This window comes from Physella acuta, unplaced genomic scaffold, assembly GCF_028476545.2.
Source record: "Physella acuta isolate Inbredline_101_S28 unplaced genomic scaffold, ASM2847654v3 ptg000049l, whole genome shotgun sequence".
NCBI classification, from domain to species: Eukaryota; Metazoa; Mollusca; class Gastropoda; family Physidae; genus Physella; species Physella acuta.
Genome location: NW_026731569.1, coordinates 685,138 through 709,024, shown reverse-complemented (window position 1 = coordinate 709,024; position 23,887 = coordinate 685,138). Strand labels below are relative to the sequence as shown.

The following is a 23,887-nucleotide window of genomic DNA, read 5'->3' as shown; positions in this document are numbered from 1 at the left end:
AGACGCGGTTCAAGAACAGAGAATCAAACGGGCGGGGTCTGCTGGAAGGTCTCCGCAGCGCCGTCAGGGCAGGCTGCCGGCTAGCATGACAGCTGAAGACTCGTACAATGTCCGGCCGGCAGGGGAAACAAATCTACAGGTCTCTCACAAATCTTCAACGCTTCCAAAATCTCAAACCAGCCATGTCAGGCACCAGGAGATGACATTACAAAAATATTCCTCGACACCAGAAATGAATCAGCACACAGCAGACCCCCTTACACCAGACCCCCTTACACCAGACCCCCTTACACCAGACCCCCCTTCTCCAGACTATGCCAACAGTCCATTAGCACGAGACGAGAATACAACAGCCGACATGGCATTGTCTCTTGCAAACGCTCAAACAGCTGGTGCCGCACTAGATGAAAGAATAGCTGCTCCACCTGACAGAATAGCTGCTCCAGCTGACGCTGATCAGTTTGACCGTCAGGAAGACGGTGAAGACGTGAAGACTCTGGTCAACGTTAGCATACATTCAGTCGATGACGACAAGCCCCACACCTCACTCAGTTCTCAGACCGCCACAAAAGTTGAAAGCGTTGAGCTAAAGAAAAAACGCAAAGAATCTCTTACCCAGTTTTTGGAGTTAAGGCAACATCTACCTGCATCTCTGTCGCGTCACCGCCGCAGCAGTCATTCCAGTGACTCCGGCGTCACGTCCAGGGATACCTCCCCCGGCAGACTTTTGTCACGTGACGATAAAGGTCAAGAGCCGGACAAGCCTGAGGTCTGCCTGGACAGCTCAAGCCCCACAGAGGCATCCAGTGTACCGGGGGACGTTGTCGGTCCAGCATTAGCCACCTCAAGCCTGGTCACGCCATCTCAGGGAGCCACATTGGATGTTTCTGGTCTAGAGAGGCCATCGGCCATCACGCTGGATGACAATTCCTGGCAATCCAGCTCGTCTCCCAGCCCCATGGTCAATTCGATGAGCTCGTCCTTTCGCTCATCTGACCAGGGCTATGTTGAGAGTGTGAGCGACGATTCCTCAGAAGAGGACTCATCTTTTTCCACACCTCCAGAGGATTTTGAGCCGTCCACTATTCCAAGACTCCTGAACACAGCAAAGATTTTAGAAAAGCTTTTAGATGTACCAGAAGATTTGACCAAACCTTTGTTGCGTGATGGCCTGCAAACTTTTGAACCCCAGACCTCGAACAAAACCTTGACCTCAGTGACCGGAAATAAACGCGCGGCTGGTCAGCGCTACATCCCGCGGGGGATTCGACGGTCAAAAAGTGACGTCAGTAGTGGATACAAATCTCCAAGGCGATTTTTCAGGAACTCATCCAACGACGGAACTCCAAAAAGTGTACATAAAGGCTCACTGGACCCCATGTCCAGCGCGGCCAAATATAACCCGAGACTTGAAGAAGACCACAGCTCTAGCACATCAACACTGACAAGCAGCGATCTCTTCAACGTCTCCAACGAGATCACCAACACGGAGAGATGCGATCTGACGAATTCTCCAAACTATAAATATAAGCGAACATTTTCACCAGCCAGAGCCTCAACAGCTACCACATCACCTCCTGCAACAGCTGCTACAGCAGCTACTACATCAACTTCACCATCCGCAGATCCAGTGGAAGCAAAAGAAGAACTAACTGTACAGTCTGTAATCTTACCATCAGCAGCTTCAAGCCTAGCTCTCCATAAAACGTCCGAATCCCTGACTTCATCACCCATCAACAAACATATTCCAGTCCACTTTTCCCTCAGTGCCAACTCCTCTCCGCTTGTACCTAAAAAGGGAATTTTAAAGTTGAGCGCAGCACAGCATGAACATAAACCAGGTTTAAGTTCTCCAAATGTTTCCAAACACTTACCTGTTCAAACCCAATTCAACAAAACTAAATATATACCTACTGATCTGGAGATAGGCGCATCTTCAGCCTATCCTGATATTGAAATTAAACTTTACAAAATAGACCCAAAACAAGTCCCTATAGCACCGACTACCGTCGAAAATAAAAAAGATATTCCCCACTCTGAAACCGACGCAACAGCTAAACTCGCTGGTGATTTACCTCAGAAAGAAAGCCAGACGTCCCCAAGACTTTCTAGCACAACTGTTCCCGTGACGCTGGTTGAGGAGACAAAACAAACCCCCCAACATGTAGCCGTGCACAGGGCGCTCCCAACTTTCCCAGTTTTCCACGGTCTGGAGGTGGGGGAGCACCGCCAACCCTCGAGCCCCGCCTATACCCTAGCGGAGTATCTACAAGAACAGTCGCTCGCTAAATATAACAAGCACGCTCCTGCTAGTCCTAAGGTTCCCACAAAAACAGATAGGAAAAAAAGCAAAGAAAACAAAAGCTGGAAACATTTTTCTAGAAAGAAGTCGAGCAAAGAAGTCTCCAAAACATGCAACGAGACATCCGAATCAAAACGCCAAACGGAAATTCTTGTAGAAAAACCGTGCAAGGAGGCGCCGGCGGTGAAGCGTATCCATGAAAATACATGTCGTATAATGATCGATAAAGATTCGCAGACTTCTAGTTGGCTTATTAATTCATTGGTTTGTAAAAAGACTCCGAAACTCAAGAAAAAAGCTCAAAGTTTTAGGAAGAAAAAGCGAAGAGGTAGTGTTTCGAGCGACACGTTTGTAGCCATTGAATCTCTTGGTGTTAAAGAGGCGTGCAAAAGTTCCTCGTTGGGAGATCTCAGGAAAGTGGCCGACAGTGCCGCCGGAGGACTAGCCTCCAACTCCCCACGTCTTAGAAAAAGTAATTCCTTAAAAGTGCCGACTCCAAAAACTAGAGGCATCCTCCGGCCAGAACCTGTGATGGCCGGTACCAGCGAACTGGGCAAGAGTGATGACGTCGTTGAAGGATCTCCCAAACCCAAAAAACTTTCTCTGACTGCTGTGATACTGCTAAAAAATCGCTTGGCGAGATTCAGGGAGAAGAGGAGAAAGGAACAAGCGTCAGCGCCAAAAGCTGATGAAGGTCTTGTAGAAAGCGAAGTTCCAAGCGATACTTTTATTACTATTGAGAACGAACTCAACCTCAGCAAGTTGGATGCCAGCAAGGAAACAGACATCATCGACGATATTTTTCAACCGGAATTTTCCCTGGATTACAACAAGAAGCAGCTGAGATTTGAAAACCTCCCCAACGAACCGATGCAAAGTGCCGAGCCGCTTCCTCCCCTGCCCCCCTCGGCCAGCAGACGACTGCGGCAGAGACGTGAAAGTACCATGAGAGAACGGAGAAGGAAATGTGTCCAGTACTGCAAGAAGTTCATCGCCTTTTTGTTCTCCCACATCGGTCTCTGTTCTCTGGTCGTGGCCTACACCATCATGGGAGGTTTTATCTTTCAGGCTCTGGAGCAAACTGCTGAAATCACGGTTAGACGGGAGGTTTCTGTAAGTAGCATCTAAACACAGTCTTTCATATTGTGTTTAAACACAGTCTTTCATATTGTGTTTAAACACAGTCTTTCATATTGTGTTTAAACACACTCTTTCATATTTATATCTAAGCACAGTCTTTCATATTGTTTTTATATCTAAACACTTGTTTATCGGTATCAACTTCAGCTTGACTTGCACACTTATTTTCACAAACTGGTTTATATCTTCACATTGAGGAGAAAGCCATCGATGTTTCACTAATGATTGCAAGTCTAGTCTACATATTTCACTCAAAAGATCTAGTATTTATTGCAAGTCAAGCCTACATATTTCACTGAAAACATCTAGTAGGCTAGTTATTGCAAGAATAGTCTACATATTTCACTCAAAACATCTATTATTTATTACAAAGTCTAGTTTACATATTTCACTCAAAACATCTTGTATTTATTACACGTCTAGCTTACATATTTCACTCAAAACATCTAGTATTTATTACACATCTAGCTTACATATTTCACTCAAAAATCTAGTATTTATTACACGTCTAGCTTACATATTTCACTCAAAAAATCTAGTATTTATTACAAGTCTAGTTTACATATTTCACTCAAAACATCTAGTATTTATTACACGTCCAGCTTACATATTTCACTCAAAACATCTAGTATTTATTACACGTCTAGCTTACATATTTCACTCAAAACTTCTAGTATTTATTACACGTCTAGTTTACATATTTCACTCAAAACATCTAGTATTTATTACACGTCTAGTTTACATATTTCACTCAAAACTTCTAGTATTTATTACACGTCTAGTTTACATATTTCACTCAAAACATCTAGTATTTATTACACGTCTAGTTTACATATTTCACTCAAAACTTCTAGTATTTATTACACGTCTAGTTTACATATTTCACTCAAAACATCTAGTATTTATTACACGTCTAGTTTACATATTTCACTCAAAACATCTAGTATTTATTACACGTCTAGTTTACATATTTCACTCAAAACATCTAGTATTTATTACACGTCTAGTTTACATATTTCACTCAAAACATCTGGTATTTATTACACGTCTAGCTTACATATTTCACTCAAAACATCTAGTATTTATTACACGTCTAGTTTACATATTTCACTCAAAACATCTAGTATTTATTACACGTCTAGTTTACATATTTCACTTAAAACATCTAGATCTAGTATCTATTCTTTTGATAAAATAATCCAACTCAACCAGCTAGAGGCAGGCTTATGTTGACATAAAACTATCTACTAAATATAGAGACAACCTTATGTTGACATAAAACTATCAACTAAATATGGAGACAACCTTAAGTTGACATAAAACTATTAACTAAATATAAAGGAAGCCTTATGTGGACATAAACCTATCTACTAACTATAGTGGCAGGCTTATCTTGACATAAAACTATCAACTAAACATAGAGACAACCTCATGTTGATATAAAACTAACAACTAAATATAGTGGAAGCCATCTTTACCACGTATACGGTTTGTTTGTGTAGTTGTTTGAGGAACAATGCCATAGGTTGATCAAGGTACAGCTCATTATTAAGCTGTTTACTTGATGTTTATTTGCCTGTTTATTTGTCTAGATCTGAGCCTAAAGTACGGCTATCCAAGGCATAATTTATTTGTTTGCCTTGCACCAGACGTCGCATTGTGTATGTTTATAGGACCGAGCACTCGGTGGGCGTGTTCAGGCCTGTTGAGTCACGTCCCCTTAACCACGTGATCTGAGCCAGACTTGCCTGTCTCTCCTACAACAGGTAGCCGGTCTATATTTAACCCCACCATAGACGAGCCTTCAACACTAGAGCCCCACACTTTCCCCTGGTACAAAACTAGAGCCCCACACTTTCCCCTGGTACAAAACTAGAGCCCCACACTTTCCCCTGGTACAAAACTAGAGCCCCACACTTTCCGCTGGTACGAAACTAGAGCAACACACTTTCCCCTGGCTCATCAGTAGAGCCCCACACTTTTCCCTGGTACAAAACTAGAGCCCCACACTTTCCCCTGGCTCATCAGTAGAGCCACACACTTTCCCCTGGTACAAAACTAGAGCCACACACTTTTCCCTGGTACAAAACTAGAGCCCCACACTTTCCCCTGGCTCATTAGTAGAGCCCCACACTTTTCCCTGGTACAAAACTAGAGCCCCACACTTTCCCCTGGTTCATTAGTAGAGCCCCACACTTTCCCCTGGCTCATCAGTAGAGCCCCACACTTTCCCTGGGTGGGGTGATGTGTACAGTGGGGTGATGTGTACAGTGGGGTGATGTGTACAGTGGGGTGATGTGTACAGTGGGGTGATGTGTACAGTGGGGTGGGGTGATGTGTACAGTGGGGTGGGGTGATGTATACAGTGGGGTGGGGTGATGTGTACAGTGGGGTGATGTGTACAGTTGAGTGGGGTGATGTGTACAGTGGGGTGGGGTGATGTGTACAGTGGGGTGATGTGTACAGTGGGGTGATGTGTATAGTTGGGTGGGGTGATGTGTACAGTGGGGTGATGTGTACAGTGGAGTGGGGTGATGTGTACAGTGAAGTGATGTGTACAGTGGTGTGATGTGTACAGTGGTGTGATGTGTACAGTGGGGTGATGTGTACAGTGGGGTGATGTGTACAGTGGGGTGATGTGTACAGTGGGGTGGGGTGATGTGTACAGTGGTGTGATGTGTACAGTGGGGTGGGGTGATGTGTACAGTGAGGTGGGGTGATGTGTACAGTGGGTTGGGGTGGTGTACAGTGGGTTGATGTGTACAGTGGGGTGATGTGTACAGTGGGGTGGGGTGATGTGTACAGTGGTGTGATGTGTACAGTGGGGTGGGGTGATGTGTACAGTGAGGTGGGGTGATGTGTACAGTGGGTTGGGGTGGTGTACAGTGGGTTGATGTGTACAGTGGGGTGATGTATACAGTGGGGTGGGGTGGTGTGTACAGTGGTGTGATGTGTACAGTGGGGTGGGGTGATGTGTACAGTAGGGTGATGTGTGCAGTGGGGTGGAGTGATGTGGACAGTGGGGTGGAGTGATGTGTACAGTGGGGTGATGTGTACAGTGGGGTGGGGTGATGTGTACAGTAGGATGATGTGTACAGTGGGGTGATGTGTACAATGGGGTGGGGTGATGTGTACAGTGGGGTGATGTGTACAGTGGGGTGGGGTGATGTGTACAGTGGGGTGGGTTTAGGGTGATGTGTACAGTGGAGTGGTATGTTCAGTGGGGTGATGTGTACAAAACTAGAGCCCCACACTTTCCCCTGGCTCATCAGTAGAGCCACACACTTTCCCCTGGTACAAAACTAGAGCCACACACTTTTCCCTGGTACAAAACTAGAGCCCCACACTTTCCCCTGGCTCATTAGTAGAGCCCCACACTTTTCCCTGGTACAAAACTAGAGCCCCACACTTTCCCCTGGTTCATTAGTAGAGCCCCACACTTTCCCCTGGCTCATCAGTAGAGCCCCACACTTTCCCTGGGTGGGGTGATGTGTACAGTGGGGTGATGTGTACAGTGGGGTGATGTGTACAGTGGGGTGATGTGTACAGTGGGGTGATGTGTACAGTGGGGTGGGGTGATGTGTACAGTGGGGTGGGGTGATGTATACAGTGGGGTGGGGTGATGTGTACAGTGGGGTGATGTGTACAGTTGAGTGGGGTGATGTGTACAGTGGGGTGGGGTGATGTGTACAGTGGGGTGATGTGTACAGTGGGGTGATGTGTATAGTTGGGTGGGGTGATGTGTACAGTGGGGTGATGTGTACAGTGGAGTGGGGTGATGTGTACAGTGAAGTGATGTGTACAGTGGTGTGATGTGTACAGTGGTGTGATGTGTACAGTGGGGTGATGTGTACAGTGGGGTGATGTGTACATTGGGGTGATGTGTACAGTGGGGTGGGGTGATGTGTACAGTGGTGTGATGTGTACAGTGGGGTGGGGTGATGTGTACAGTGAGGTGGGGTGATGTGTACAGTGGGTTGGGGTGGTGTACAGTGGGTTGATGTGTACAGTGGGGTGATGTGTACAGTGGGGTGGGGTGATGTGTACAGTGGTGTGATGTGTACAGTGGGGTGGGGTGATGTGTACAGTGAGGTGGGGTGATGTGTACAGTGGGTTGGGGTGGTGTACAGTGGGTTGATGTGTACAGTGGGGTGATGTATACAGTGGGGTGGGGTGGTGTGTACAGTGGTGTGATGTGTACAGTGGGGTGGGGTGATGTGTACAGTAGGGTGATGTGTGCAGTGGGGTGGAGTGATGTGGACAGTGGGGTGGAGTGATGTGTACAGTGGGGTGATGTGTACAGTGGGGTGGGGTGATGTGTACAGTAGGATGATGTGTACAGTGGGGTGATGTGTACAATGGGGTGGGGTGATGTGTACAGTGGGGTGATGTGTACAGTGGGGTGGGGTGATGTGTACAGTGGGGTGGGTTTAGGGTGATGTGTACAGTGGAGTGGTATGTTCAGTGGGGTGATGTGTACAGTGGGTTGGGATGATGTGTATAGTGGAGTGATGTGTACAGTGGGGTGATGTGACTGCATCCATTGTGAGAAAGATAAATCGTACTGGGTCTGTAGTGGTTACCTGAGCAGTAAAATATCATAAAGCCAGAGCGGTTGGGAGGGGATACTGTTTCAGGGGGGGGGGGGGGGTAACATGGTTGTTACGCCACTGTATTTCGCTCACGCCGACCTGAAAAAAATTTTGCGGAAACAGAAAATATTAAATTATTCCGAAAGGTTCAATCTGTGTCATCACACCACTGTACACATCACCCCACTGTACACATCACCCCACTGTACACATCACACCACTTTACACATCACCCCACCCCACTGTACACATCACCCCACTGTACACATCACCCCACTGTACACATCACCCCACTGTACACATCACCCCACCCCACTGTACACATCACCCCACTGTACACATCACCCCACTGTACACATCACCCCACTGTACACATCACCCCACTGTACACATCACCCCACCCCACTGTACTCATGATTCACCCCAAGGGAAAGTATGGGGCTCTAGTTTTGTACCAGGGGAAAGTGTGGGGCTCTACTGTAATGTCTGACTCTCTTTCTAGCTGTGTCATGCAGCCGGCAGTTCCATTCTGCTTCATTAATAAACACAATTTGTTTTTATTTTCTTTGTTTAAAACACTGAATCGAAATGGACACCAGAGAGTGGACGAAAATCCTTCCGTAATGTTGTTGACATGGAATAAAAATGTGCTTTTTTAGATTTAGGATCGTAAAATTAATAAAAGATAAAATTTTATTAAAAACTTAAGCCTAAAATTAATTCAGAAATTTAATATTTTTAGAATCAATGCTATACAAGTTGCAGATCCAGAGAACTTGAAAATTATTTGTTGAGTTTAAGGCTACATTTCTATTTATTTTCATCAAGCCTAAGTTATAACCCGACGTTTCACTTTCGTAAGACAAATATTGATTGGCTGTACAGGAACTCCGTGATCGATTTATAGTTTTTAGCGCAATTTCCATACTGACAATTGCGATTATTAACTCGTCAAGGATGGATGTGTGTCCGATGTGTGTCCGCAGCTTTAAGTCGTATGTCCTCCTCAACGAAGCAATATCGAGGACTAGTTCCAAAGCAAATATGTTAAGCAAGTTCCGAGGATGATTGTGGGCCAAAAAAATTCCGGAATTCCTTCCTGGATTTCCCGGAAAAGCCAAAAAACCTCGAAAAAAATGCAGTTTTTGGCCCATATCTCGGCAACCAGACCACTTAGCGACTTGAAACATTTACCAATCGATTCCTGCCATAATTTAGAAAAATATTGCCGAAGAAAGTTTTCGAAAATATCCTTTCGTTCGGTCACAATATTAATTAAGGAAATTGCGCTTAAATTGTCACTAGACTTTTTATTAACTTGTTTTGTTTACAGAACTTTGCAGATCAAGTTTTTAAATAACAATGCAAATTTAAACCCCATGACCCAGTTTTTCTTTTTTTAGCTTACAATGTGTACAATAAAATTTATGCAGGATGCAGAGTTTCTTCCAGGGCAACCCCCCCCCCCCCCCGAACGAAATGAAATTTCTATAATTTTTATTTAGTTACCGAAAATATTAAAAACATCAAATACATCCAATCTTTAGTAAAGTCCGAAAAAAATCAAACAGGCAGGATTTTATAACCATATTAATTGTAACTACGCCGTGCATGATTTTTAAATTAATTTATGGACCTCTCAAAATACCTTTGAGACTTTTCTCGCTTACGTCCATTCAATGTGTAGTTCAAGTCGGCTAAATCGTACAGCTCGTGGTAAAAACTGCTGGTGATACTATTTACCCAAATTGTTGGTGATACTATTTACCCAAATTGTTGGTGATACTATTTACCCAAATTGTTGGTGATACTATTTACCCAAATTGTTGGTGATACTATTTACCCAAACTGTTGGTGATACTATTTACCCAAATTGTTGGTGATACTATTTACCCAAATTGTTGGGGATACTATTTACCCAAATTGTTGGTGATACTATTTACCCAAACTGTTAGTGATACTATTTACCCAAACTGTTAGTGATACTATTTACCCAAACTGTTTGTGATACTGTTTAACAAAACTGCTTGTGATAATATTTACCCATCGTAACATTACAGAGGCTACTAATTTTATACTTATTTAATGTGTTAAATTTTAGATTCAATAATCCTACTCACTAAAATAGTTCAATGAACTATTCCTTTCTAATTCCTCATATATCTGCAACACTACCTGAGACAACAGTTTCTGATCAAGCGTAAAATTAGGTGAAACAAATATCACACGTGCCAATGCGTATCATGACTCAGGGAAATAGATGGAGAAGAAAAGAAAACTCTCAGATATTTACATCCAGCCATTACAAACCTCTTTGTGTGCCTACAGAGACAAAAAAACTAGCACTAGCATTGAGAAAAGGTCAAGCACACCAAATAATCAAACTATGAAAATTGATTAAAGTGCATGTCTACAAGATAAACAAAGCAATCACATAACATATCCAGTTCTAAAGAGAACAAACGGCAACAGTGGTACTGCTTTACACACTATGGGGACCATACTGAAGATGTTCAATGTTTAATCTATAGTGCCTGGATACACAGAAGATGTCCAATGTTTAATCTATAGTGCCTGGCCTGGATACACAGAAGATGTTCAATGTTTAGTCTGTAGTGCCTGGATACACAGAAGATGTTCAATGTTTAATCTGTAGTGCCTGGATACACTGAAGATGTTCAATGTTTAATCTGTAGTGCCTGGATACACAGAAGATGTTCAATGTTTAATCTGTAGTGCCTGGATACACTGAAGATGTTCAATGTTTAATCTGTAGTGCCTAGATACACAGAAGATGTTCAATGTTTAATCTGTAGCGCCTGGATACACAGAAGATGTTCAATGTTTAATCTGTAGTGCCTGGATACACAGAAGATGTTCAATGTATAATCTGTAGTGCCTAGATACACAGAAGATGTTCAATGTTTAATCTGTAGTGCCTGGATACACTGAAGATGTTCAATGTTTAGTCTGTAGTGCCTGGATACACAGAAGATGTTCAATGTTTAGTCTGTAGTGCCTGGCCTGGATACACGGAAGATGTTCAATGTTTAGTCTGTAGTGCCTGGATACACTGAAGATGTTCAATGTTTAATCTGTAGTGCCTGGATACACTGAAGATGTTCAATGTTTAGTCTGTAGTGCCTGGATACACTGAAGATGTTCAATGTTTATTCTGTAGTGCCTGGATACACTGAAGATGTTCAATGTTTAGTCTGTAGTGCCTGGATACACTGAAGATGTTCAATGTTTAGTCTGCAGTGCCTGGATACACTGAAGATGTTCAATGTTTAGTCTGTAGTGCCTGGATACACAGAAGATGTTCAATGTTTAGTCTGTAGTGCCTGGCCTGGATACACAGAAGATGTCCAATGTTTAGTCTGTAGTGCCTGGATACACAGAAGATGTTCAATGTTTAATCTGTAGCGCCTGGATACACAGAAGATGTTCAATGTTTAATCTGTAGCGTCTGGATACACTGAAGATGTTCAATGTTTAATCTGTAGTGCCTGGATACACTGAAGATGTTCAATGATTAGTCTGTAGTGCCTGGATACACTGAAGATGTTCAATGTTTAATCTGTAGTGCCTGGATACACTGAAGATGTTCAATGTTTAGTCTGTAGTGCCTGGATACACTGAAGATGTTCAATGTTTAATCTGTAGTGCCTGGATACACTGAAGATGTTCAATGTTTAGTCTGTAGTGCCTGGATACACTGAAGATGTTCAATGTTTAGTCTGTAGTGCCTGGATACACTGAAGATGTTCAATGTTTAGTCTGTAGTGCCTGGCCTGGATACACAGAAGATGTCCAATGTTTAGTCTGTAGTGCCTGGATACACAGAAGATGTTCAATGTTTAATCTGTAGTGCCTGGATACACTGAAGATGTTCAATGTTTAGTCTGTAGTGCCTGGATACACAGAAGATGTTCAATGTTTAGTCTGTAGTGCCTGGCCTGGATACACAGAAGATGTCCAATGTTTAGTCTGTAGTGCCTGGATACACTGAAGATGTTCAATGTTTAGTCTGTAGTGCCTGGATACACTGAAGATGTTCAATGTTTAGTCTGTAGTGCCTGGATACACAGAAGATGTTCAATGTTTAGTCTGTAGTGCCTGGCCTGGATACACAGAAGATGTCCAATGTTTAGTCTGTAGTGCCTGGATACACGGAAGATGCTCAATGTTTAGACTGTATGCTCGAAACGGTTCTTGTGTATGTGAGCTAGGCCAATACAAGTACTTTATTGAACTGTAGAATAAATAGGTTACTGTGTGATTGTATAGGGCTATAAGTATAAAGGAAATTTGTTATACTCTTTGATACCACTCACCAGTCTAACAATTTGGACGCTCCAAGTTGTAATCTGTACCGTTTTGTGGATTTCTTTTGTGCCTTTTTTTCTCAAATAATTTCACTTTGAAATTATGATTTTTTTTGGTGTGAAATCATGATTGTTTTTGGATTTGTTTACAATAAAATTTGATGTAAAGTAAAAATAAACAGCTTCTTACTAGAATTTTTTTTTTACATTTTTGTCACAGGGTGTACGCAATTTCGCCCTGCGTTTTAGGTTCTTCACTTTGCTAATCTTTAGTGTTGAATATTATTTGTGAAAGAATGGTCTTTTGTTTACATGTCTCTTCCTGTCTAGTCTAGTGCCCAAAACTAGTTAGCTTAACAAAGTTTCACAAGACAAAAGGGCCCCGCCAGTACTCAGCTCCTCTTGCAGTTTTATGCAATTTTTTCTATGTATTTTATTTTATAAGCAACATTGTCGGGAGCCAATTTGTCGTTAGCCATATAAACCGCGTGGTCGAATAGTAGAGCGCCGTCCTGCTAACCCGTAAGTCTCGAGTTTGGGTCGTAGCACGTCCCTGAGTCCACCCAGCTCTAATGGGTACCTGACATACGTTAGGGAAAGTATAGGCAATTATGACATTAATTGTAATTCTTTTATTTATCGTCGGCGGTGGACCACATAAACGGCCTGCCCCCCCCCCCCCCCCGCGCCGTCACATGTTATTAATCTGTACATTTGTCTATCTATCTCGAATACGGTGCTGAATAATTATTTCCTCCGTAAAGGTAGCAATTGTTTTCCTAATTCCCTTCTGTCTCCCATCTCCTAAAATCTGGCTATTTTACTTGAATGAAATATTGTTTGAAATGTGAACTAGCAATTAGAAAGATAATGAAACACCTTTTGATTGACAGGACGAACGTAATAAACTCGAAGAGAAGCTGCTGGCGTTTGCTGTCCACTTTAAGGAAATGAACGGCACCGAGGAAGCTTTGAACAATCTAACCCATGAGGTCAAACACATCATAGGCATTTATCAGAGGTATATTCACAACGTCACAAAAAACAAAGGCTGGGATGGGGACGAACATTCACAAGATGAGACCCTCTGGACGTTCGCAAGTTCTCTGCTCTTCGCCATCACAGTCACCACAACCATTGGTAAGTCTTACCTGAACATACTTTTTTACTTTCTCGTAAATACGAAGTATAGAGAAAGTCTTGTAATCGTGCAAAAAAATCGAGATTTTTACAAATCTCGGCGTTTTACACCTCACTGATACGGAAAAACATAATTTTGCAATCTTGTCCGTATGTGTGTGTGTCTGTGTGTGTGTGTGTGTGTGTGTCTGTCTGTGTGTAAACACGATAACTTGAGTACCGTTACAGCTAGGGTGATGAAATTTCATATGTAATTATTTTATCAAAATCGTAGATCCTGATGAGCTTTTGAGCGATTTCCGATAACCGGAAGTGGTACCTTTTCTACTTTGAATTTTTCAAAAGCCTATAACTTGAGTACTATTTCAGATAGATAAATAAAATTTCACATGTAAGTAAAAGATCTAATTCTCTACCTTCTGTCAAATTTTGAGTAATTTCCGTTGACCGGAAGTACTAATTTAAGCTATTTCTGATTTCTCAAAAAACGCATGTAAATTTATAAAGTACTAATAATATTGCGCACTATTATGCACATTTTGTTTTGGCGTTCGCTTGGTACGCAATTCTTTTTCTATGAGATTCTATTCTATTTTTTAAAAGTTTAAGTAATTAAAAATCATGTCTATATTCCAAGTTATATAAGAATATTCGAGAAAGTTTAGGGGAGATCACTCCCGGATTATTTCTTTCTGCTGCGCGGAGTTAGGTTAGTCTGTCGCCCCTTCTGGGGCATAGCCCGCTGACAAGAACTTTCGATGCATCATGTCCTGGGCTAGTCTCTCCAACTGTCCCCAGATGTCCTGGGCTAGTCTCTCCAACTGTCGTCAGGTGTCCTGGGCTAGTCTCTCTAACTGTCGTCAGGTGTCCTGGGCTAGTCTCTCCAACTGTCCCCAGATGTCCTGGGCTAGTATCTCCAACTGTTCCCAGATGTCCTGGGCTAGTCTCTCCAACTGTCCCCAGGTGTCCTGGGCTAGTCTCTCCAACTGTCCCCAGATGTCCTGGGCTAGTCTCTCCAACTGTCCCCAGGTGTATCCTGTCCTGGGCTAGTCTCTCCAACTGTCGTCAGGTGTCCTGGGCTAGTCTCTCCAACTGTCCCCAGGTGTCCTGGGCTAGTCTCTCCAACTGTCCCCAGGTGTCCTGGGCTAGTCTCTCCAACTGTCCCCAGATGTCCTGGGCTAGTATCTCCAACTGTCCCCAGGTGTCCTGGGCTAGTCTCTCCAACTGTCCCCAGATGTCCTGGGCTAGTCTCTCCAACTGTCCCCAGGTGTATCCTGTCCTGGGCTAGTCTCTCCAACTGTCGTCAGGTGTCATGGGCTAGTCTCTCCAACTGTCGTCAGGTGTCCTGGGCTAGTCTCTCCAACTGTCCCCAGATGTCCTGGGCTAGTATCTCCAACTGTCCCCAGATGTCCTGGGCTAGTCTCTCCAACTGTCCCCAGGTGTATCCTGTCCTGGGCTAGTCTCTCCAACTGTCGTCAGGTGTCCTGGGCTAGTCTCTCCAACTGTCCCCAGGTGTATCCTGTCCTGGGCTAGTCTCTCCAACTGTCGTCAGGTGTCCTGGGCTTGTATCTCCAACTGTCGTCAGGTGTCCTGGGCTAGTCTCTCCAACTGTCCCCAGGTGTATCCTGTCCTGGGCTAGTCTCTCCAACTGTCGTCAGGTGTCCTGGGCTAGTATCTCCAACTGTCGTCAGGTGTCCTGGGCTAGTCTCTCCAACTGTCCCCAGATGTCCTGGGCTAGTCTCTCCAACTGTCGTCAGGTGTCCTGGGCTAGTCTCTCCAACTGTCCCCAGGTGTCCTGGGCTAGTCTCTCCAACTGTCCCCAGATGTCCTGGGCTAGTCTCTCCAACTGTCCCCAGGTGTCCTGGGCTAGTCTCTCCAACTGTCCCCAGATGTCCTGGGCTAGTATCTCCAACTGTTCCCAGGTGTCCTGGGCTAGTCTCTCCAACTGTCCCCAGGTGTATCCTGTCCTGGGCTAGTCTCTCCAACTGTCCCCAGGTGTATCCTGTCCTGGGCTAGTCTCCAACTGTCCCCAGGTGTATCCTGTCCTGGGCTAGTCTCTCCAACTGTCGTCAGGTGTCCTGGGCTAGTCTCTCCAACTGTCCCCAGGTGTCCTGGGCTAGTATCTCCAACTGTCCCCAGATGTCCTGGGCTAGTATCTCCAACTGTCCCCAGATTCCTGGGCTAGTCTCTCCAACTGTCGTCAGGTGTCCTGGGCTAGTCTCTCCAACTGTCCCCAGATGTCCTGGGCTAGTCTCTCCAACTGTCGTCAGGTGTCCTGGGCTAGTCTCTCCAACTGTCCCCAGGTGTCCTGGGCTAGTCTCTCCAACTGTCCCCAGATGTCCTGGGCTAGTATCTCCAACTGTTCCTAGGTGTCCTGGGCTAGTCTCTCCAACTGTCCCCAGATGTCCTGGGCTAGTCTCTCCAACTGTCGTCAGGTGTCCTGGGCTAGTCTCTCCAACTGTCCCCAGGTGTCCTGGGCTAGTCTCTCCAACTGTCCCCAGGTGTCCTGGGCTAGTATCTCCAACTGTTCCCAGGTGTCCTGGGCTAGTCTCTCCAACTGTCCCCAGGTGTATCCTGTCCTGGGCTAGTCTCTCCAACTGTCCCCAGATGTCCTGGGCTGGTATCTCCAACTGTCCCCAGATGTCCTGGGCTAGTCTCTCCAACTGTCGTCAGGTGTCCTGGGCTAGTCTCTCCAACTGTCCCCAGATGTCCTGGGCTAGTATCTCCAACTGTCCCCAGATGTCCTGGGCTAGTCTCTCCAACTGTCGTCAGGTGTCCTGGGCTAGTCTCTCCAACTGTCGTCAGGTGTCCTGGGCTAGTCTCTCCAACTGTCGTCAGGTGTCCTGGGCTAGTCTCTCCAACTGTCCCCAGATGTCCTGGGCTAGTATCTCCAACTGTTCCCAGGTGTCCTGGGCTAGTCTCTCCAACTGTCCCCAGGTGTATCCTGTCCTGGGCTAGTCTCTCCAACTGTCCCCAGGTGTATCCTGTCCTGGGCTAGTCTCTCCAACTGTCCCCAGGTGTATCCTGTCCTGGGCTAGTCTCTCCAACTGTCCCCAGGTGTATCCTGTCCTGAGCTAGGCTCCAACTGTCCCCAGGTGTATCCTGTCCTGGGCTAGTCTCTCCAACTGTCGTCAGGTGTCCTGGGCTAGTCTCTCCAACTGTCCCCAGATACAGGCTTCATGAGTGGATAACCAATCCATCTCCATTTTCTCTGGAGGATCTCTTCTTCATCTTTCTGTTGATTTGTTTGTTGCCATGGTGCCTTATTTTATTTTCTTCTTAATTGTGGCAGTTATTCTCAATGTCTCAACTCCATTGTAAAACAGCCAGTGTTTTAAGACCCGGATTTTTATTCGAAGAGTTAAATCTGCTGAACCCCAAACATTTTTAGTTAGTTGAAGACATCTCTTGCCTTGTTTTTATGTCTGCTTCTGTCCCACCCTGCTTATCAACAATATTTCCAAGGTAGGTGAAACTTTCCACTTCTTCTAGGGTTTCTTCTGACAATGTTATAGGGGTGCTGCTTGATGCAATGACTTTTGGTTTTCCCTCTGTGGATGTTCAGGCCCAGGCATGTAAAAAAAAAATGGCACCACTTTTGGTTTTATCTTGCAATTGCAGCATACAATCAGTAGGGCTACAATCTACGCAGCATACAGTCAGTAGGGCAACAATCTACGCAGCATACAGTCAGTAGGGCAACAATCTACGCAGCATACAGTCAGTAGGGCAACAATCTACGCAGCATACAGTCAGTAGGGCTACAATCTACGCAGCATACAGTCAGTGGGGCAACAATCTACGCAGCATACAGTCAGTAGGGCTACAGTCACGGAAGTTCCATCAAAAAGAAATTTAAAAACAGGAAGACTAGCACTTCCTGCCTCAGACTAGATTCCCCATCACGTCCCTAACCTAACATTTTTTTTTCTTTGAATAAACCGTGTTGCACTCAATGTCGAGGTAGAAAATAGAATTATTTCTCCAAGCTTCGCGAGAAAATGTCATAGTTTTTTCAAATGATAATTTTGCTTATGAATAAACACGCTTTAGTGCTGTTGAAAACGTAGATAACTTATTTATAGCCTCAAAGATATTTTTTCTTGAACTTTTTGACGCCTTCCGTTTAAATACCACGGGATCTTACAATAATAGAAATGAATTCATTTCGGAAGTTCAAACTGAGTTTAAAAGGACGTTCGTGTCATGCGCAGACTCTTGCTAGTGTTGGGGCACTAGCCTCGTTTGGGCTCAAGTTAATTTGATCATCTGTCAAAGTGTGTGAACTATTTGATTGTCTTTGTGCTGTCGTGAAACTTGCGCAGTTCTGACGTCATCACAAATAGAAATCAAAACAGATTACCAAGTTTATTACTCATCTGACAGAGTTTGGTCATATGACATTTGGCATACGATAGTTACAAGTACAGCACCTTATGTGCATTCTTTTTTAATCTGACAGTTTTTGGTCATATGACTGTTGCCTGTAGGTTTCTGTTCTGTTGATTGCGTTGAATGACAAGGTCATCCAATAAGGCGTCATCCATTTACGACGTCAACAAAAATTTCGGATTTTAGACTCTCATTCTCAGCCCCCCCCCCCCTAGAACACCCGTCCACTTTGAACTAGTAGAATATAGAGGGGTAGAGAGAGAAAAAATAGTATGTTCTAAACGTCAATGTATAAATATGTGGGTTTTTTCCAAGGATTTTCCCCATTACCAACCTAACACGTATGCCAAGTATGAAACACTTTTTATGCGTGTGTGTGGGGGGGGGGGGGGTAACAGCATGATTCTCTGTACTCGTCTAATGTATTTTAATGATTAATATTAGCATTTATAAGTCGCAAGCCCTCCTCGGATTCATGACCTCAATTTCTCTTTACCTCATCGCCCGCTTTCCAAGGAGGTGCTATTTAAGTTTCTTTATTGGGGGGGGGGGGGTCTTCCATAAATGACGTCACACTCCAGAGAGGCGGTAGGAGGGGTTCAGAAAGTGTGATGATAGAACCCAAAGTTAAGCCGTTGCCTCACCTTGGTATTTTTTTATTTCAATAAAATTCAATCTAAGACCATGCTCAGTAAATATTTTAGAAAAAAAGTGCTGTAGTTTTTAATTAGTTTTGAGAGATTTGTGGCGTTGGGGAGGGAGGGGATGTAAAAAAGCGTTAAAAGCTATGACGTCACTTATAAAGTGGATGACCCCAGTGTAGGTATAAATCCAGTGCTTTATTTACACCTTGCGATTGGTTCTTTATTTCATACGAGCAATGTCGTCCTAATTTCACTTTTTATATGCAGGATACGAATTTTATGTTTGTTTTCAAATGTTAGTACTTCGGTATTAAGTTCAATATGTGGACGTCCACACGAACCCGGACCCCCCACCCCCCCTACCCCCACCAGTCCACATTCGTCCACAAATGAATGTGTACAGCTTTTAGATACACGAAATGTAACACAAATTATATTAAAACACTTAGGAGCACCAAATGTAACATACAATTAAAACTTTTAAACAAACACACTAAATAAAATAACAAATTATTTTTAAAGATATCATTTAAAATTTAGGGTCAGCCAATCTAGGGGTCAGCCAATTTAGGGGTCAACCAATCTGGGGGTCAGCCAATCTAGGGGTCAGCCAATCTAGGGGTCAGTGAAAAATGTGGTCAACCAATCTGGGGGTCAGCCAATCTAGGGGTCAGCCAATCTAGGGGTCAGTGAAAAATGTGGTCAACCAATCTGGGGGTCAGCCAATCTAGGGGTCAGCCAATCTAGGGGTCAGTGAAAAATGTGGTCAGCCAATCTAGGGGTCAGCCAATTTAGGGGTCAGCCAATCTAGGGGTCAGCCAATCTAGGGGTCAGCCAATCTAGGGGTCAGTGAAAAATGTGGTCAGCCAATCTAGGGGTCAGCCAATTTAGGGGTCAGCCAATCTAGGGGTCAGCCAATCTAGGGGTCAGCCAATCTAGGGGTCAGCCAATTTAGGGGTCAGCCAATTTAGGGGTCAGCCAATCTAGGGGTCAGCCAATCTAGGGGTCAGCCAATCTAGGGGTCAGTGAAAAATGTGGTCAGCCAATCTAGGGGTCAGTGAAAAATGTGGTCAGCCAATCTAGGGGTCAGTGAAAATGTGGTCAGCCAATTTAGGGGTCAGTGAAAAATGTGGTCAGCCAATCTAGGGGTCAGCCAATTTAGGGGTCAGCCAATCTAGGGGTCAGCCAATCTAGGGGTCAGCCAATCTAGGGGTCAGCCAATTTAGGGGTCAGCCAATTTAGGGGTCAGCCAATCTAGGGGTCAGCCAATCTAGGGGTCAGTGAAAAATGTGGTCAGCCAATCTAGGGGTCAGTGAAAAATGTGGTCAGCCAATCTAGGGGTCAGTGAAAATGTGGTCAGCCAATTTAGGGGTCAGTGAAAAATGTGGTCAGCCAATCTAGGGGTCAGCCAATTTAGGGGTCAGCCAATCTAGGGGTCAGCCAATCTAGGGGTCAGCCAATCTAGGGGTCAGCCAATTTAGGGGTCAGCCAATTTAGGGGTCAGCCAATCTAGGGGTCAGCCAATCTAGGGGTCAGTGAAAAATGTGGTCAGCCAATCTAGGGGTCAGTGAAAAATGTGGTCAGCCAATCTAGGGGTCAGTGAAAATGTGGTCAGCCAATTTAGGGGTCAGTGAAAAATGTGGTCAGCTATTTTCTAACGTAGAAGTCAGTGGAGTCGCCAACTAACTTGACTGGCTACATTGTAGTGATCCTGTAAAACGAAAAAAGCCCTGCCCTTGCATCAGATAATCGAATGCGCACAAACGATGCTTCAACATGGCCGCCGCTCCCCGACCTTTTGTTTTCCTTATCAATTTACTCCACTCTACTGCAAGGCAGAAAATATTAAGGGCCGGTAAATCGTGATGCTAAATGTAAATTTCCCAATGTAAATAAGGGTTTCGTCCCTTGATAAAGTCGGCTTAGTGGTAAACGATCCTGATATAAAAGGCTACTCGTGACGTCACAATACTCTGTGGAGCAGGGAGAGAACCAGCCCGTAGCTTTGTCTCAATGTTATCTTCATTGTGCTTTGGTCTTATCTGTAGTCAGGTGATTTCAGGGACAGGAGGGGGCGTATCCACCTGCCTTACTTTATCTAACGTATCACATTTCCTGAGCTGGACTGGTGAAACGTGAAAGGTAGCCAAGTGGTCAGCAGCTCTTGGAGTTTAAAAAAATGTTTAGTATCAAGCTCTAAGCGTTAAAATACCTATTTTTATAGCATGCTTCTTACGTGAAAAATTTTTGTTTTCAAGTGGCTTCATAGGCGGTATCCTGTACGGTGTCTAATGGTGTCACACCACCCGCTCCCATATTTTAGCATTTTCGGTTTGGCGTCAACCCTGTCCCCCAACTGTTATTTTAACTACATAAAATATTGTTTTGATAATAAATGTTACGTTTTTCGTCGTGGTGTCGCCGGGTATGGCGCTGACCGCCCAGCACCACTTCGTGACGCCAATGTTTTTGTACTCAGCGATATATAGCTATCTTTGTTCTACGCCATATTTCAGCCAATTGCTGGGGAAAACACTTCAGTTTTTTCTCCTAGGGTTACGCTAGCTTTTTATAGACCAGCTGAAGGTTTAAATCACATTTTATAGGCCAGCTAAACCCACTAGCCTCTAGTTGAATTAACATCACATTACATAGACCAGCTAAAACCACTAGCCTCTAGTTGAATTAGCATCACATTTTAAATTATTAATCACTGCCATTGTTTCTTCTCCCCCACAGGGTACGGTCACGTGGCTCCCAAGACGACCCAGGGCAGGATCGCCACCATCGGGTATGCCGTTGTGGGGATTCCCCTGACACTCTTGTGTCTGACAAACATTGGTGACGTCATGGCCACTGGCTTCCGTCTGCTGTACGGTAAAGTCTGCTGTGGCGTGTGCTGCACCTTGTTTAAACCGCGGCGCCGCAGGCTCCACACGGACCTGGAGAAGGGCCTGGGCCCGTCTGTCGTCACGAGCAACAGCGAGCAGCCGGACAAGCCCAAGGAGGTGACGCACGTGCCCACCTCGCTGTGTCTGCTGCTCATAGCGGCCTACATCTTCGCCGGGGCCATGCTCTTCTCCATGTGGGAGGAATGGGACGTGCTGACGGGCTCCTACTTCTGCTTCGTCACCCTCAGCACCATCGGCTTCGGCGACATCGTGCCCGGCATGGACACGAACGCCTGGGCCCACCAGAAGCTGGTGCTGTGTGCCCTGTACCTGGTGCTCGGCCTGTCTCTCATCGCCATGTGCTTCAACCTGGTACAGGAGGACGTCAAGGCCAAGTGTAGGTGGCTGGGCATGAAGTTAGGTATCGTGGAGAAACCAGAGGCGCCCATATAGATAGAGACCTACACGTTAGCATGAGAACAACACGAGACAACTTTATGACAGCCTGGGACTGAGACACTCGAGACTACGGAAATCAAGGACTTCATTTATGGGATCAATAAATTGCGGTTTCCATTTTTCAGATCAACGACACTCGCTTGTATTGATTTTTTCGAGTTGTCAAACTATATGGCTGTGCTGAATTAATTCGCTAATTCGTCATTAGTTCATCAATTCGCAGTGTACATTCGTGCACACACACACACTACATATATATATATATATATATATATATATATATATATATATATATATATATATATATATATATATATATATATATATATATATATATATTTGTGTGTGTATGTGTGGGAGTATATATAAATATATAAATAGTATAATGTTTGTACGAATTTCCGCCCAGCTACCATAACTCATATAATGTTATATTCTGTATAAAAATATACTTAATGATTAGCAAGTGAATCATCATGATGGTTCTGCCAGTGAAAAGAAATGCAGGTAGTGTCAAAGACATACCTGTAATAATCCAGGTTTGAGAGCTCACCTTACATGCCGATAATGACACACAGGTGTTGTAACGATATCAAGAGAGACTTCTTGTAACGTAGGCCATGTTCGTGCTATAGGTTCAGATCAAAAAAATTGTGTAGGAACTCAACTCATTACTAAATAAAAGTAGGTAGGTCGTCATTAAATCGCTATGGGGCTGGTAAAGACATATGCTATGACGATTATTGTATTTTACGGTAAATTTTACATATGAATTTTTACATAACATTTTGTTGTCTGTATAGTCGATTAGGACGTAGATGAAGAATGAATATTACAGTAGGACGTTTTACTGTTGTAGGACATGTAATTGTTACAGGAGGACATGTAAATGTTACAGGAGGACATGTAAATGTTACAGTAGAACATGTAAATGTTACAGTAGGACGTGTAAATGTTACAGGAGGACATGTAAATGTTACAGTAGGACGTTTTACTGTTGTAGGACATGTAAATGTTACAGGAGGACGTGTAAATGTTACAGTAGGATAGGACGTGTAAATGTTACAGTAGGACGTGTAAATGTTACAGTAGGACGTGTAAATGTTACAGTAGGATAGGACGTGTAAATGTTACAGTAGGACGTGTAAATGTTACAGTAGGACGTGTAAATGTTACAGTAGGACATGTAAATGTTAAAGTAGGACGTGTAAATGTTACAGTAGGACGTGTAAATGTTACAGTAGGACGTGTAAATGTTACAGTAGGATAGGACGTGTAAATGTTACAGTAGGACGTGTAAATGTTACAGTAGGACATGTAAATGTTACAGTAGGACGTGTAAATGTTACAGTAGGATAGGACGTGTAAATGTTACAGTAGGACGTGTAAATGTTACAGTAGGACGTGTAAATGTTACAGTAGGACATGTAAATGTTACAGTAGGACATGTAAATGTTACAGTAGGACGTGTAAATGTTACAGTAAGACATGTAAATGTTACAGTAGGACATGTAAATGTTACACGAGGACGTGTAAATGTTACAGTAGGACGTGTAAATGTTACAGTAGGACGTGTAAATGTTACGGACGTGAGGAATATGTTTTTTTCCATTCTGTGTTTGTATGTTATGACCTCACTGTACTAGATTAACTAGCTCATAACGAACACATATCATTTGAAAACGGTGTGTACATAAGACTTAATGCTTTTGTTTAAATCGTGTATAGCCTATTTGATTTGATTGAAACTGCTAGTGTGTATGTAATACAGTTGCAACGCAAACCTGCCTCCTCCAAATACCAAAAGTGACCGTAAAAATAATTTTGATGCGATACGACTTGATCCTACACGGACTAGCGTACACATTGAGGCGGTCTTTGGGGAGGCTGAATTGTGACGTCGTTTTAGGAAGAGTGGTGATGGGGAGAAAAGGCGGTATAAATCTTTCAAGCAACCTTTTTTTAATTCTTTATGGGTGAGCCCTTGATTCTTTTTAAG

General features: G+C 44.0%; 1 protein-coding gene across 1 annotated transcript; it reads left to right on the top strand.

Annotated features, from left to right (window-relative positions):
• Positions 1 to 1,008: 1,008 nt before the first annotated feature.
• On the top strand, positions 1,009 to 22,128 carry LOC131945761 (uncharacterized). Its single transcript, XM_059306398.1, has 3 exons — positions 1,009 to 3,415; positions 13,256 to 13,502; positions 21,278 to 22,128. The coding sequence occupies exons 1-3, from the start codon at positions 1,379 to 1,381 to the stop codon at positions 21,880 to 21,882; spliced, it is 2,889 nt and encodes a 962-aa protein (XP_059162381.1). The 5' UTR covers positions 1,009 to 1,378; the 3' UTR covers positions 21,883 to 22,128.
• The last annotated feature ends 1,759 nt before the right edge of the window (positions 22,129 to 23,887 follow it).